We start from the raw sequence: 13,928 nt of genomic DNA on the forward strand, positions 1-13,928 counted from the left end.
CTTCCGCCTCCTCCTTTCCGGTCCTCTGCTTTGCCGTCCGGGCGGAAACAATTCCCCCAACCTCTCGCACTGCAGGTTCTCCCGCCTTGGGCGCCAGAAGCGCCGGTTTCGCGCAGGGGACCTGGCCGCATTTGTAGTCTAGCCAGAGCACTTACCGTTGCCATCATCTAGAATCTTGCTCATCTTGCTCGTCTTCCACGTCTGCGCCGGGCGGTGGTGGCGCACGCCTTTAATCCCAGTAGTCGGGAGGCGGAGGCAGGCGGATCTCTGTGAGTTCGAGGCCAGCCTGGTCTGACAGGAACCAAAAAAGCTACGGAGAAACCCTGTCTCAAAAACCAAAAAAAAAAAAAAAAAAAAAAAAAAAAACACGTCTGCATCGTGAGCTCAATCCTCTGTCGTCTACTAGCTCACTTGGCCAGGCCACCACCATTGTCCAAACAACTACACAGATCCTGTCTTTCTCGTGTTGCTGACCTCGCTTCACAAGAGGCATCTTTTCACAGCTGGAGCATGAGTATCATTTTTATATAAAATCCATAAATGGCTGCATCTTGCCTAGGACGCCCGATTAAGAGTCCTCACTACCTTCTCTCTCACGCTGGGTCCAGCCTATTTACCAATCAAGTCCCCACCCACCCACAGCCCCACCCCCCAGCAATCAGGGTAAATCCTAAATCTCCAGCACCTAGCACTAGTTGACAGTCTACCAGGAGCTCCAGGAAAGAGAGAGCAGTACGGTCCTTGAGGGTAGTCCTGACATCAGAGATGTTTATTTCAGGCAACCCTAATATGTTCCAAAAGGCACCAGAAAGAAATTGATGTTTCGAGCTTTCTTCAGAACTTTTCCTTGCCTCTCTTTAATACCCAGGTAGTTTCCTACAGATATGCCCATACTCAGGCATGTGAGATCATGCTTATAGAACACCCTGACACGTCTATACACTGCCAGTAGACACTTGTTTCAGTCTTTGAGACCCTAGCTTTCACTGGGAAATTGACGATTAGGGAGGCCATACACACCGGGATGGGCACCAAGCACAGACAAGACTTCGTGGGATACTAGTGGAGCTGAGGCCTGAACTGATTCATGTGTTGCCTGGGTTCATAGCAAGGTAACTCTAGGTCCATAGCATATAGATAGTTGCTTTGAGGCAGCGTGGACAGCTTCCAATAAAACTATCCTGGCAGGAATAAATATGTTCTAAAGAGATCCTTATCCTCTCTTTGACAATCACACTATTTAATCAGTGGACCCCCCACGAATTTGGAATTTCTCAGGAAAGGAAGGAAAAGAGTGAAGTGGCACCAGTTGGAGAAGGGACTTGTCTCAGGGAACAAAATTTTACAGTTATGGCAATTAGTCAGACCACTTTGCCAGAGAGACTGAAACCAGGACGATAATGGCTAGGACCCAAGACTGCTTAGTAGTCATACTTCTTGTCCTCTAAATAAATCTAAACCTATGTCAGAACCCTAAAGATCGCTTGGGAGATAACTGGACTTCATTGTTCCTCTGCTTAATGTTGCCACGTTGAAGAAATCTTTTTTTCTGCTTTCACTATTGCCTTGTCTACTTAATTGATGTATTTAGAACGAGCTGCCATGCACAGTGTTTTTAGGGCTGCCAGAGCCCATTCTCTGATTCTAATAACTCTAGTAACAAACCATGTGGAAGTTATTCTCCTGAATCTAACTTGAGAGATGAAGGGGTTGGGGGGGTAACCGAGGCAGGATATAGCAAGTCTCACACAGAATGCAATATCAATCAATATAAAAAATCCAGAAATATCAATCAAGTCAACAAACTTGGATTCAATGTCTACTCTGGCAGACTCCAAAGGATTCTCTGTGGACAAAATACTGTAACAATCACAGGGTAGATATAAATCAACCACATATAAGATTGTGATAAGTGCCAAGCGGTGGTGGCGCACAACTTTAATCCCAGCACTCGTGTTGCAGAGGCAGGCGAATCTCTGTGAGTTCAAGGTCAGCTTGGTATATAAAGTAAGTTCCAGGACAGCCAGGGCTGTTACACAGAGAAACCCTGTCTTGGAAAAAAGGAAATTGTGATAAGTATAAATAAATAAATAAATAAATAAATAAATAAATAAATAAATAAAGGAAATAATAGTAAGGAGGCTCCCTTGGCTAGGGGTCAGAAAAGGCTTCCATGAAGACTATTCTGGGGATAGTATGAGAAAGGTTCCTGTTATTTGGGTCCACTGGATATTCCCTTTGAAGGTATTCTGTTCCATATAATGCAATTTAATCACAAGTGTCAGATCCATAGGCCCAGGCTCGGGTATATATACTAGGTGTAAGGTCCAAGGTTGTGTGGAACCCTACTGGACTGACTCCACATATACCTGGTCCTTAGCCTTGCCACTGACTTTTGCCTTTCTGAGCTGCCTCTTCTCCATTCAAGTCTTGGAGGATTCTGAGTTTTATTCCTAGCCTTATGTGTTAAATGCTTGTGAAACAATTCTTCTTCTCTTGACTTCAGTGGCTCCATCGCAAAAGTGGATGAGATCTCCATTTGGACATCAGGCTCTCTCCTCAGGAAAGGCAAACCAGGCTCCCCACTTGTCCTGGTTGACCATACCTTAGCCTGGAGTCGCATGAGAAAGGAATTGCGGGATTGCCTGAGTCAAAATTTGCCTGTGTTCATGTCTTTGCGGGGACTAATTTGATTGTTAATTGCTGGCTATAGGCAAGATCATCCCTGGGTAGATCGTCCTGAGCTATATAAGAATTCTAGCTAATGGCCCTGGGGTCATAAGACTGAGATAGCAGTCCCTGCCCCCCACTAGCTACAACACTAGGGAGAGCAGACCCTGAACCTTGCTTGGGCAGAACAGCAGAGCTAGCCCTGCACATGATGGACATATGAGTGAGCCAGCCGTGAAGTTGTGAGCATGGGAGAGTTGTTCCCACTACTTGTCTGTCATTTGGTGATGTGGGTAGGGAAGAGATGTCCCCCTTATTCCTCGCTCCTTACCGCCTGTGACAGTGAGCTGACCCCTCCCCTTTGCCAGCTGCAGCGCTTGGGAAAGTGTATCCTGCACCTCGCCTGGGCAGCACAGTAGAGCTGACCCTGTTGGTGGAGGTGTGAATGAGCCAAGCCTGATGTTGTGAGTTTGGGAGAACTGTCCCCATTACTCGTCTGTCATGTGGCAACATGGCAGGGGGGCGGGGAGAGATGCCCCCCCATCAACACCTGAGGCAGGTGGAAGAGCTAGTCCTGAGGTTGTAAGAGTGGGAAGCTGTCCCTGCCCTCCTCAGCTGCAGCACTTGGGAGAGTGGCCCCTACACCTTGCCTGGGCAACACTGGAAAGCTGGCCCTGAAGGTGTTGGTGTGGGAAAACTGACCCTGAGGACGTGAAAGCAGGAGAACTGGCCTCACCTCTCGCTCATCCCTGCTAGGGGTGAACTAGCCAGGGAAATTCTAAAGAGCTCACCCTGGCAGTGAGGACAGGGGAGAACTGGTGGGCTGACCAGCCCTGCAACTATCCAGTCTCAGAACCTGGGCTATACGTTGGCCCACTCCAACATCCACCCCATCTGTGATCTGCTGGAGCACAGGGTGGGGGTCAAGCTGGTCCTGTGGACCCAGGGCTGCAAGACCTCCCTGACAGGGCAGCAGTGGGGTGTCTAGGAAGACTGGGGTGAGGGTCCAGTGTTGATGGTGTAGCAGAGACCAGGAACCTCAAACCAGGCCAAAGACTCTTTGCAACGAACACCTACATATAAAAAGTGTATGGATAAAATGGTTTACTGTGTGACTCACTGTGTCACACTGTAGCTTCCATAGCTTCCATGGTGACATTTTCCCCTTCTCCCTTTTTCCTCCTTTTTTTTCTCTTAAATTTTATTTGTTTTATTTGGGCAGGGGAAGGAGATGGGCGGGACCAGGAGGCATGATGTGAAAAGCACAAAGAATAAATAAAAGGGAAGTTAAAAGAAAAGAAAGCTAGCTAAAATAAACCTGCTTTGAGCCAGAAAGCAGCATTTCTCCATTGTCCCTGCTTCATTTCCTTGAAAGTGACTGGGTTTCTTGGTCAGAGATAATTAATGCTTTATGAATAGCAAACAGATCTGATGTCAGGTTCTAGCTTTGACTCCCTCAGTGATAGACTGTAACCTGTAAGCTGAAATAAATCCTCCTCCTTTTATGTTGCTTTTTTCCAGAGCTTTGCACCCCCACCCCCACCCCAGGGTCTCACTATGTAGCCTTGGCTGGCCTGGAACTCACAGAGATCCTGCCTCTCAAGTGCTGGAACTAAAGGCATGAACAACAACACCCGGCCCTTGACCAGAGAATTTTATCAGCACAGAAATAAAACTAGAACAAAACTACATGTATACCCTCAACTCTGGCATATCTTTCTTTTCTGTCTGCTGGGGTCTGACATTTTGGCTTCATCTTACACCAAAGAAGCAAAGGCCTGGAGAGGTAAGAATTTTTTTATCCACCCAATAGAGAATGTCAAAGCTGGTTCTAGAACCTGCCTTGAGGTCCCATCAAATCATAAGCCTCATTATTCCCTTGATTTAACCAGAACCTGCTCATTCCCTGGCACTGAGTTATTTCAGATATTCTTGCAGGCCAGTCTCACCCCTTGCAAACCAGCGAATCGAATCCCTTCCCTTTAGTACAGACAAGGGCTTAGTCAGCCAGCCTCCCCCAGCCTCTGTCACCTACCCTGACTATGGAACAGGCACACGCTAACTAGCCTTGTTCCTTCCTTGCCTGTTCTTGGGAATGAGTCTTGTTTTCATATCCTCCAAGTCACACAAAACCATCTTACAGAAGTGTCATCCACGGTTGTCTGCAGATGAAACATAGGTCTCTTGGCTACATCCTTTGCTCTTCTCTCCCTCCATCACCTCGCACTGTCTTCCCTTTGATAGTTGTTATCCTCTGTTGTTCATTCACTAGACTAGTCTGTCTGTCTCTCTGTCTCCCTCCCTTTCCTCTCTCCTTTCCTCTCTTTCTTCCTTTCCCCTCCCCTTCCTCCCACCCCCTCTCCTTCCATCCATCCCTCTCTCCCTCCCCCTTCTGCCGCGCCCGCCCTTCCTCCCTCCCCCTCCACAGCATTGCAGCATTCGCCTACTGCAGCTCCCAGACGCCGCCCGTATCCCTCCGGCCTCCGCAGCCCCAGTCGCCGCCAGCACCATGGCCAGCACCGTATCTGGTAGGGCTCAGGGGCCTGGGGTGTCGTGGGACCGCGGTGGGTCTAAGCAGAGGCCATTGTCTAAGCAGAGGCCTTGCCCTACGCAGGAATAAGTTACTGACTCTGTTTTCCTGTGTTGAACCTTGTGCATGGCGAGGCTGGGCTGGCCCTGCAAGAACGGGGGTCCGGAGCTCTCAAGGGCTGTAGGGGACTCAAGTGCGGGGGGAGTAGCAGTCGAATGCGGGGCAGGAGCCGCGCCCTAGGCATCATTGCATGAAGTCGGGCTCCGGGGCGCACTGCCCCTTCAGGCGCCGGGGTGCGGGGCCAAGGTGTAACTGCGACAGAGTGGCTCTGCGGATTCTTGCCTGCGGATAAAAGTGCCTACAGCGGCGTTAGGAGGGCCTTCCTCTACGGTTCCAGCGACCTTGGATTTCAGTACTATTGAGTCTTCGTAGGGAGTGGGGGGGGGGGACGGGGGAGGTAGGACCCTCCGCAGAAGCCTGGACCTCAGTCCCTGAGAAGTGGGGGGAGGGGCAGGAGAACACAGTAGGGGACCTCTGAACCGCGCGGGGAGGAAGGTTTGAGTCTGCAACAAGCTAGGCTTCTCCACCTCGATTCCCCTCTGTGACCGCAGCAGCTGGGACCACCCTCTGCGACTACGCTAGGGCCACCTGCTCCAGCCAGAAAAACCTCCGCCCTTTGCGCCGCTGGGTGTAAGGGGAGGAGAGGTTGTTGCATTTCCAAACCTTTCCGGGGTGTGGTGGGGTCTGCTTTCGTAGGGAGTCTCCTAAACCTCAGACTTCATAGAGGGTCGAAAGCACGCGGAGAAGGCTCCGGAGTGGTTGCAGTGGCTCCGTTCCTGACCTGAGAACCTAAAGCTGGACAGCCCCTCCCACACTGGATGCCCCGCCCAGTCCCCAGCCCCAGCAGGGCCTCGTCTTTTTTTCTGGGCGTTTGAGACTGCAGGACGCATGACATCCCCCTTCACCCCCCCCCCCCCCGACCTTGCTTTTCTCTAAGAACCACAAGCTCTTGCTGCCTTTCCCTTCCCTCAGCCCAGAAGGCTAATCTCGGTGGTCATATAGGTCAACGTGTGGTTCTCCCACTCCTTGGCTTTGGCCCTAAGTACAAACTCCACCCATCATACGGTCCCGCCCTGAGCCCACCCCTCATGCCCGGAGAATTTCAGTATCATCCTAGGAGGGGACCACGTGTGTAAAAGACCCTTTAAGCTCCAACTCCAAAATCATGGACCCAATCTCAGCTTTGTGCTATAGCCAGACCTGGCCCATCAGCCCCAGGTAAGGTCTTCCTTTTGCTTTTTGTCTCTAAAGTACCAGTTCCTGGTCAGTTGTCCTGACCTTCCTTCATCCAGATCATAAAGCAGGCCTTATCTGTGATCACATCTTTGTTTGCTCCTTGAAGAACTGTCTTCTGGGAAGAAAGTTCCTCATTGTCTCTCAGATTGATAGAAACCATACCAAGGAATGTTCATTACCACAGGACACCGCACCCCTGACTGCAGCTACAACATATGGTTCAACTTGCCAGTTGAACACTTATTTTTCAAACTTTGACTTCAGGGACCCTACACTTCTTTCCAGATGCTCACACCTGCCAGGCTGGTACAGCTTCCTGAATGCCTGCCAATCTCCCCCATGCTGAAGGGATAGTTATCTGGAAGACAGCCTCCTGGTACAGGTTCTTAAACTTGATGTTATCTGCTATGAACCTGCAGTCCTTTCCCTGTGAATGTTTCAGGCACAAGCAGAAATGGCCTTTAAGCAACTGTCAGGCACCAGGTTCCTGGCCTGACCTATGAGGACAGTCTATCAGAAGTTTGTATACAAGATGAGAAATGAGAATATGGAACATTAGGACTGGCAGGGAAGTAGGTGCTAGCAAGCTCAGACTTGAAGGCAACAAAACTCCTCTCTGGCTTCTCTGGTCCCAGGTCTGTCCTGCCCTAGCCAAGACCCTCTTCTTACTCCTGCCCTCCTGTCTCCTCAGCACAAGACTGACCTCCTCAAGATGTACAAGACATCTACTGGCTTGTTGCCATTAATCTCTCAAATCTGTTAGTTCTTTATCACATGAACGGGAGCGTGCCCCTCTACCTCCTTTCTTGGATTAATCATTCATAGCACAAATACATGAGTCTCTGTTGTTTATGAAAAACAAAACATAACATGGCTAGGCGTGTTACACTCAGGAGGTAGAGGCAGGATGATCAGGAGTTTAAGGCCAGGTTTTGCTAGGTAGTGAGTTCAAAGTCAGCCTAGGCTACATTTTACCTTGTCTTAAAAAAGCAAAGCCAGAAAGCAGGAAGGAAGAAAAGAAGGAAGGGAAGAAAGAAGGAGGGAGGGGTTAGAAGAAAGGGAGAAGAAAGAAGGCTCAAAGCAAGGGACTGGAACAATGACTTGGGTAAGAACACTGGCTGATCTTCCAGAGGACCCAGGTTTGAGTCTCAGTACTCACATGGAAGTAGCTCACAAACCTCAGTAACTCCAGTTACAGAGAAAAATGTGCACCCATACATATAAAATAAAATAAATAAAAGCATGAAGTCCCTTTGAGGCCTGCCCCTTTCTGGCTTTCTCTTCTTTTCCTTCTCAAATTCTTCTGAAGACAATGACTAGCCCTGACTTGCCCACTCCGGGGTTCCTTTCTGCCCTGTCTACTGCCTCATAGGCTCCATGCTGCTTCCAAATAAATCTGAGTTATTAGAAAATTTAAATCAAAACAGCATTCCCTTGTCTTTGTAATGGAAGGACAAAACTTATCATGAAAGCTTTGGCCATTTCTACCCCATATCCTTAATTCTGTGCCAACTCCTTTTTTCTTCTGAGACAGAGTTTCTTTGTGCAGTCATGGCTGTTCTGGAACTCGCTCTGTAAATCAGTCTAGCCTTGAACTCATAGGTCCACCTGCCTCAGCCTCCCTAATTCTGGGATTAAAGGCATGTACCACCACTGCCTGGTCCAACTCAATTTTTTTTTTTTTTTTTTTTTTTGGTTTTTTTCAAGACAGGGTTTCCCTGGATAGCCATAGCTGTCCTGGAGCTAGCAGACCAGGCTGGCCTCGAACTCACAAGGATTTGCCTGCCTCTGCCTTCCAAGTGCTGGGATTAAAGGCGTGCACCTCCACCACCTGGCCCAACTCAATTTTTAAAAATTACTGGGTAAAACTTGTTCATAAAGTTTCTGGTCTATCTAAATGTTTGTCTATGTTCCTCTTGTTGGTTCCCTCAAAAGGTGCTAGTAGGTAATCAGACATGGAAGCTGTCTTCTTCTTCCTCCTCCTCTTCCTCTTCTTCCCCTTCATCTCCCTCTCCTCTTCTTCCTTCTCCTTCTTCCCCTCCTCTCCCTCTTCTCTCTCTTCTTCCTCCTCTCCCCTCCTCCTCCTCCTCCTTCTCTTCTTATTCTGTGTCTGTCTATCTAGAGACCTAGGTCTGAGACTTGGATCCTACCAGACTTTGGGAATTGCTAGAATGGAGGGAAAAACAGTGCTCATCTAAAAACTGCATTTCAGTGAGCGTTGCTAGTGTCCCCCAGTAGACTAAGACCTAGCATTGTCCCCGTGGAAGGGAATAACTGTACTGGGCTTGCAAGATTCTTGGACTTTACCAATACAGTAGTCTCCAAGGAGCTGGTTCACAAGTGAATGGATTCACAACAGTAAGATTATCATCATTTTTAAAGTAAGTGTCTCTTCAAGCTGTGGTGGTTCATGCCTTTAATCCTAGTCCACTGGAAGATCATCCCGGAGGCAGAGGCAGGCGGATCTCTGTGAGTTCAAGGCCAGCCTAGTCTACAGAGTGAGTTCCAGGATAGCCAAAGCTACACAGAAAAACGTTGTTTCAAAACAAAACAAAACCACCCCCAAACACAAAAACAAACAAAACCCAACAACAACAATAAAACACATACACACACAAACAAACAAAAAAGTGAGTGTCTCTTTTTTCCCATCTGGGGTCAGGGTCATAGCATCAGGCTTGCCTCCTTTTCTGGTTGGGTAGCAGGGACACTGGATGGTGGGCACTTGATCTAGTAGGAAGCAGTGGATTTGTAGGGCTGAGTGGACATCTCCTTTGTGTTTGTCCTTGGTGGAACCTGGGCTGCAAGCCTACCTGAAAGGGCAGTGAGTGGATGTCTGGAGAGAATGAAGATTCACCTCAGAGTGGTAAATGACGCAGAGGTAGTGTCTGAGATGCTAGTTTACAGCTAAGTTTACAAGCCAGAGACAGATCCCCTACAGGTTGGAGTCTCAGCTATTGGGAGTTGAGGGCAGGAAGATTTGAACCAGAGAGTTCAAGGCCATTTATTTTGAGCAATATAGCAAGATCCAGTCTTTGAGGAAGGGAAAAACAGAAGGGGGAGGCAAGAATGAAAGGGAGGGATATGGAGAGGGTTCCCTACATTTGTGCTTGTCCTGGTCATGAGAATGGTAGCAGAAACACGCAGATTTCTGTGAGTTTGAGGCTAGCCTGATCTAAGTAAGGAGTCCGAGGAAAGTCAAGACTACATAGTGAGACCCTGTTAAACAACAACAAATGGAAAAAAAAAGATACAAAGTTACGTGTGATCCTAGAAATGTATGCTCTGAGAAAGAAACAATTTGAATACCTATAACCAGAGATACAGAAAGACTCAAAACAGCTGGGCATAGTGGTTTACATTTGTAACCTTAACACAGGAAGTTGAGGCAGGAGGATTATGGGGAGCTAAATGCCATCCTGGACTGGAGTAAAACCCTGTTAAAAAAAAACAAACAAGGGCTGGAGAGATGGCTCAGAGGTTAAGAGCATTGCCTGCTCTTCCAAAGGTCCTGAGTTCAATTCCCAGCAACCACATGGTGGCTCACAACCATCTATAATGGGGTCTGGTGCCTTCTTCTGGCCTGCAGGCATACACACAGACAGAATATTGTATACATAATAAATATTTAACAAACAAGTAAAAATCCAGAAAGAAAAAGACACAAGAGGGGTTGGAGGGAAGGTTCAGTGGTTAAGAGCACTCACCGCTCTTACAGAGGACCCGGATTCAATTCCCAGCACCCACACAGCCATTCATAACTATCTGCCACTCCAGTTCCAGAGGATCTACACCTTCACACAGACATACATGTAGGCAAGACACAAATGCACACAAAATAAAAAAATTTAAATTAAAAAAAGACACAGGAATAGCGATTAAGTAAAAAAAGACAGGACAAAGACCCTGACATAAGTGTTATAATTTTGCTCAGACTAATCAGAAAAAAAATACCTTAAGACTGGGTGTTTCTTTGTTTTTTTGGTTTTTTTTTGTTTGTTTGTTTTTGTTTTTTGTTTTTCGAGACAGGGTTTCTCTGTGGTTTTGGAGAGCCTGTCCTGGAACTAGCTCTTGTACACCAGGCTGGTCTCGAACTCACAGAGATCCGCCTGCCTCTGCCTCCCAAGTGCTGGGATTAAAGGCGTGCGCCACCACCGCCCGGCCCCTGGGTGTTTCTTTTAAAAAGTAGATTTCTTTTTCTCTATAGACTAGAAACTCGAAGTCAAGATGACACTAGGTTTGCTTGACTAGTGAAGGTTGCTTCCTCATCTGTAGGTGTGTCCTTGTGAACTCACGTGTTGGAAGAGCTGAAGGCTCCTGTGCAGTAAGGTCATTAGTCTCATTCAGGAGTCTGCAAAAACAAAACACAAAACATAACCCAAAATTGCTTTGATTCTTATTTTAGACAAGGTTTTATTCCAATTTGTATCTTTATGACCTGCTCACCTCCTAACGTGGGAAGAGAACATTCAGATCACAGTAGGAAGAGAGGAACATACAAAAAGTATTCAGAGACAGGTCAGGCACAGTAGTGCACATCTGTAATCCTAGTTTTGGGGAACATGAGTTAAAAAGATCTGCCTGGTGTACATTGATGAGTTCCAGGTGTACATTAATGTCTCAGAACAAACAGAGGCAAGGCGATGTACACCGGTATATTCAGCCTTTCAGAAGCGGAGGCAGAGGATAGAGTTCAAAGTCATTCTTGGCTATGTAGTGAATTTAAAGCCAGTCTGGAATACACGAGATCCTGTCTCAAAACAAAACAAAGCGAAAGTCAAATATGTACTAGATAAGAATGGTCATAGTTCCAGCTCACCTTGACTTCACGTCCACAGCCTACAAGGAGAAGATGAAGGAGTTGTCTGTGCTGTCGCTGATCTGTTCCTGCTTCTACTCACAGCCTCACCCCAACACCATCTACCAGTATGGGGGTGAGTTACCCACGCAACTGCTGGCCCTGCTCGGCTAGGGCATGGCCATCTTCCTTCTCGACTTCTGGTAATGCTGTGGCCTGGCTGGCTGCTGCAGAGAGTCATCCTGGGGGGAGGGACCCCTTCTCAACCCTGTTGGGATGTGTGCTGGGAGAAGGCCTCTCATACCACCTGTATCCCCTGGCTAGGCCTCCTTAAGTCCCCATCTGGTCTTCCTGCAGACATGGAAGTGAAGCAGCTGGACAAGCGAGCCTCTGGCCAGAGCTTCGAGGTCATTCTCAAGTCTCCTTCTGACCTATCTCCAGAGAGCCCTGTGCTCTCCTCTCCCCCCAAGAGGAAGGATGCTTCCTTGGAGGAGCTGCAGAAGCGGCTGGAGGCAGCTGAGGAGCGGAGGAAGGCAAGGACTCTCCACATATACTTGGTGTCACTGCCCAGGCTCTTTGATCGGAGCATTGGGCTGGGGAGTGTAGGACTTGCTGCTGAGGATGGGATGGGATGAGATGAGAAAGGATGGTGCCGAGATGGTGGCAAACATAGGACAACAGGAACCACATTCTTGAGGGGGACCTCAACTTTGATCCTGGCAGAGGGAAGTCAGGTTGTGTCCTCCAGGAGGAGCCTTGGGGACATAAAGCAGAGGCTAGCACCCCTTTCAAGGCAGAAGAGTGAGAAGAAAAAGTCTCACATCTAAAGACCCTTGGTTGGGTTGGTTATGTAGTTCAGTGGGGCCCTGGGAGATATGAATGGGGCTCCCAGCCCCTCCTCATTCTAGCCCCTTTGAAGCTGAAACACAGAGAACAAGATTTGTTCTAGGATTAAGATCCCAGAGGCAAAGTCAACGGGACAGGGGAAATTACTTAATTCATGCACAGTAGAACCCAGGATCAGCAAGTTTATCTTGAAAACTGATATACCTATGGGTGCCCAGCATCATTCAGGAGGCAGCTTAGGCCAGGAGCTAATCACCCTAGGGATCCTATACTCCTGATTACCCATTATCCCAGACACTCCTTTCCCCAGCAGGATAGGGCAACATAGCACCACGATGTCCCTTCCCAGATCCCTGTGGACACACCCTTTGCTGAGCAATAGTGGAGAGCTGGGACCTAGCTGACCTAGCTGCATCTCTATCAAATTAGTGTTCAACCTGGAGTTGTATGGGGAGGTCTGGAGAAGCCCCCACAACTTCAACAGCTGTGGGCTCCGGAGTTCTCAGTTCAACAAGGAGACTCTGTGGCTAAGCCATTTTGGTTCACCTGGCACTGGAGCTGCTCCTGGCAAGCAGAATTTTCAGTGCAAAAGCCCCAGAAGTCTCAGGCAAACTGGGATGGGACGTAGGATAGTATAAGGCTCCTAAGCTCAGAGAATTAGTGTCAAGGACTGAGGGTATCATGTGGAGCTGGGACTACAGGACAGCAAGTCACGGCCAAGTGAACGTAGGGTTTGTCTAGCGATTGGACTCCCTACTAACTCCTAGCTCTGCACAGACGCAGGAGGCTCAGGTGCTGAAGCAGCTGGCCGAGCGGCGTGAGCACGAGCGCGAGGTGCTGCACAAGGCGCTGGAAGAAAACAATAACTTTAGCCGCCTGGCGGAGGAGAAACTCAACTACAAGATGGAGCTGAGCAAGGAAATCCGCGAGGCTCACCTGGCAGCACTGCGCGAGCGGCTGCGTGAGAAGGTGGGCGCGGGGTTGGGGGCATTGATGTGGGGGGTGCGATCACTGCTGGGCAGGTTCTAGGTGTGGGATCCGGTTTGTACACTGAGTGAAAAGGGGGTTCTAATAACGTCTTTCTAGACTTTTCTTTTTAGTCGAGCACTTCCCTCAACCTTGGAATCAGGCCCAGAACCTGGTCCTAGTGAGACACCTTTAACAATCACAGTAATATATGGTTAAATTAATTATGAAGCACTCTGAAGGAATTTGCATTCTCATGGGGCTCAGCTCCAAGAGGGGCTGGAATTTGTTTACGCTGGGGGTAAGATGCCCAGTCCCTTGTCTGATCACTAAGCCCTGTGACTCCAGCGCTCCTGGAGCGCTGTGATGCCTGCCGCTTGTATACATATGGAAGTTCCTAGGGACATCCTTACCCTTGACTGCTCCTCAGGGCTTCTCTGCCTGTCTTCACAGGAGCTGCATGCTGCTGAGGTGCGCAGGAACAAGGAGCAGCGGGAGGAGATGTCTGGCTAAGGAGCATTGGACCCAGCAGCGATGAGAATATTTTCGGATTTTGTTCTTGTTTTGTTTAATTCTGTCTAGATGCAAATTTTGTTCCTGCTCCTATCTGCTCCCTTGCACCTCTAGCTTCCTGCTTCTCTTCCCACACTCTGAACTGTCCAGTCCTTATAATGTGTCTGACTTTGGACTCTTCCTAAAGGAGTTCCCTAGGCAGGAGATATGGTCCCCTGTTCAGACGCCAGGCCAGGCGCGGCTGGGGCTCTCTTGGTGGCCCTCTTAGTGGATGTGTTGGCAACCTTAATAAATCTAGTGGCAGTGGCA

The 13,928-nt window shown here is 48.6% G+C and overlaps 1 protein-coding gene across 1 annotated transcript; it reads left to right on the forward strand.

Moving 5' to 3' along the window:
* The first annotated feature begins 5,041 nt into the window (after positions 1–5,041).
* Positions 5,042–13,928, forward strand: Stmn3 (stathmin 3). Its single transcript, XM_057781783.1, has 5 exons — positions 5,042–5,198; positions 11,335–11,430; positions 11,652–11,827; positions 12,918–13,109; positions 13,560–13,928. Exons 1-5 carry the CDS (start codon positions 5,180–5,182, stop codon positions 13,617–13,619), a joined length of 543 nt encoding a protein of 180 aa, XP_057637766.1. The 5' UTR covers positions 5,042–5,179; the 3' UTR covers positions 13,620–13,928.

The sequence above is a fragment of the Chionomys nivalis genome, chromosome 9 (genome assembly GCF_950005125.1).
Source record: "Chionomys nivalis chromosome 9, mChiNiv1.1, whole genome shotgun sequence".
NCBI classification, from domain to species: Eukaryota; Metazoa; Chordata; class Mammalia; order Rodentia; family Cricetidae; genus Chionomys; species Chionomys nivalis.

What these genes read in the sequence shown, in the direction of transcription:
- Stmn3 (XM_057781783.1), top strand. An exon ending in CAGCTGAGGAGCGGAGGAAG is followed by an intron (nt 11,828 to 12,917) that starts GCAAGGACTCTC and finishes AGCTCTGCACAG; the next exon opens with ACGCAGGAGGCTCAGGTGCT. An exon ending in GCGAGCGGCTGCGTGAGAAG is followed by an intron (nt 13,110 to 13,559) that starts GTGGGCGCGGGG and finishes CTGTCTTCACAG; the next exon opens with GAGCTGCATGCTGCTGAGGT.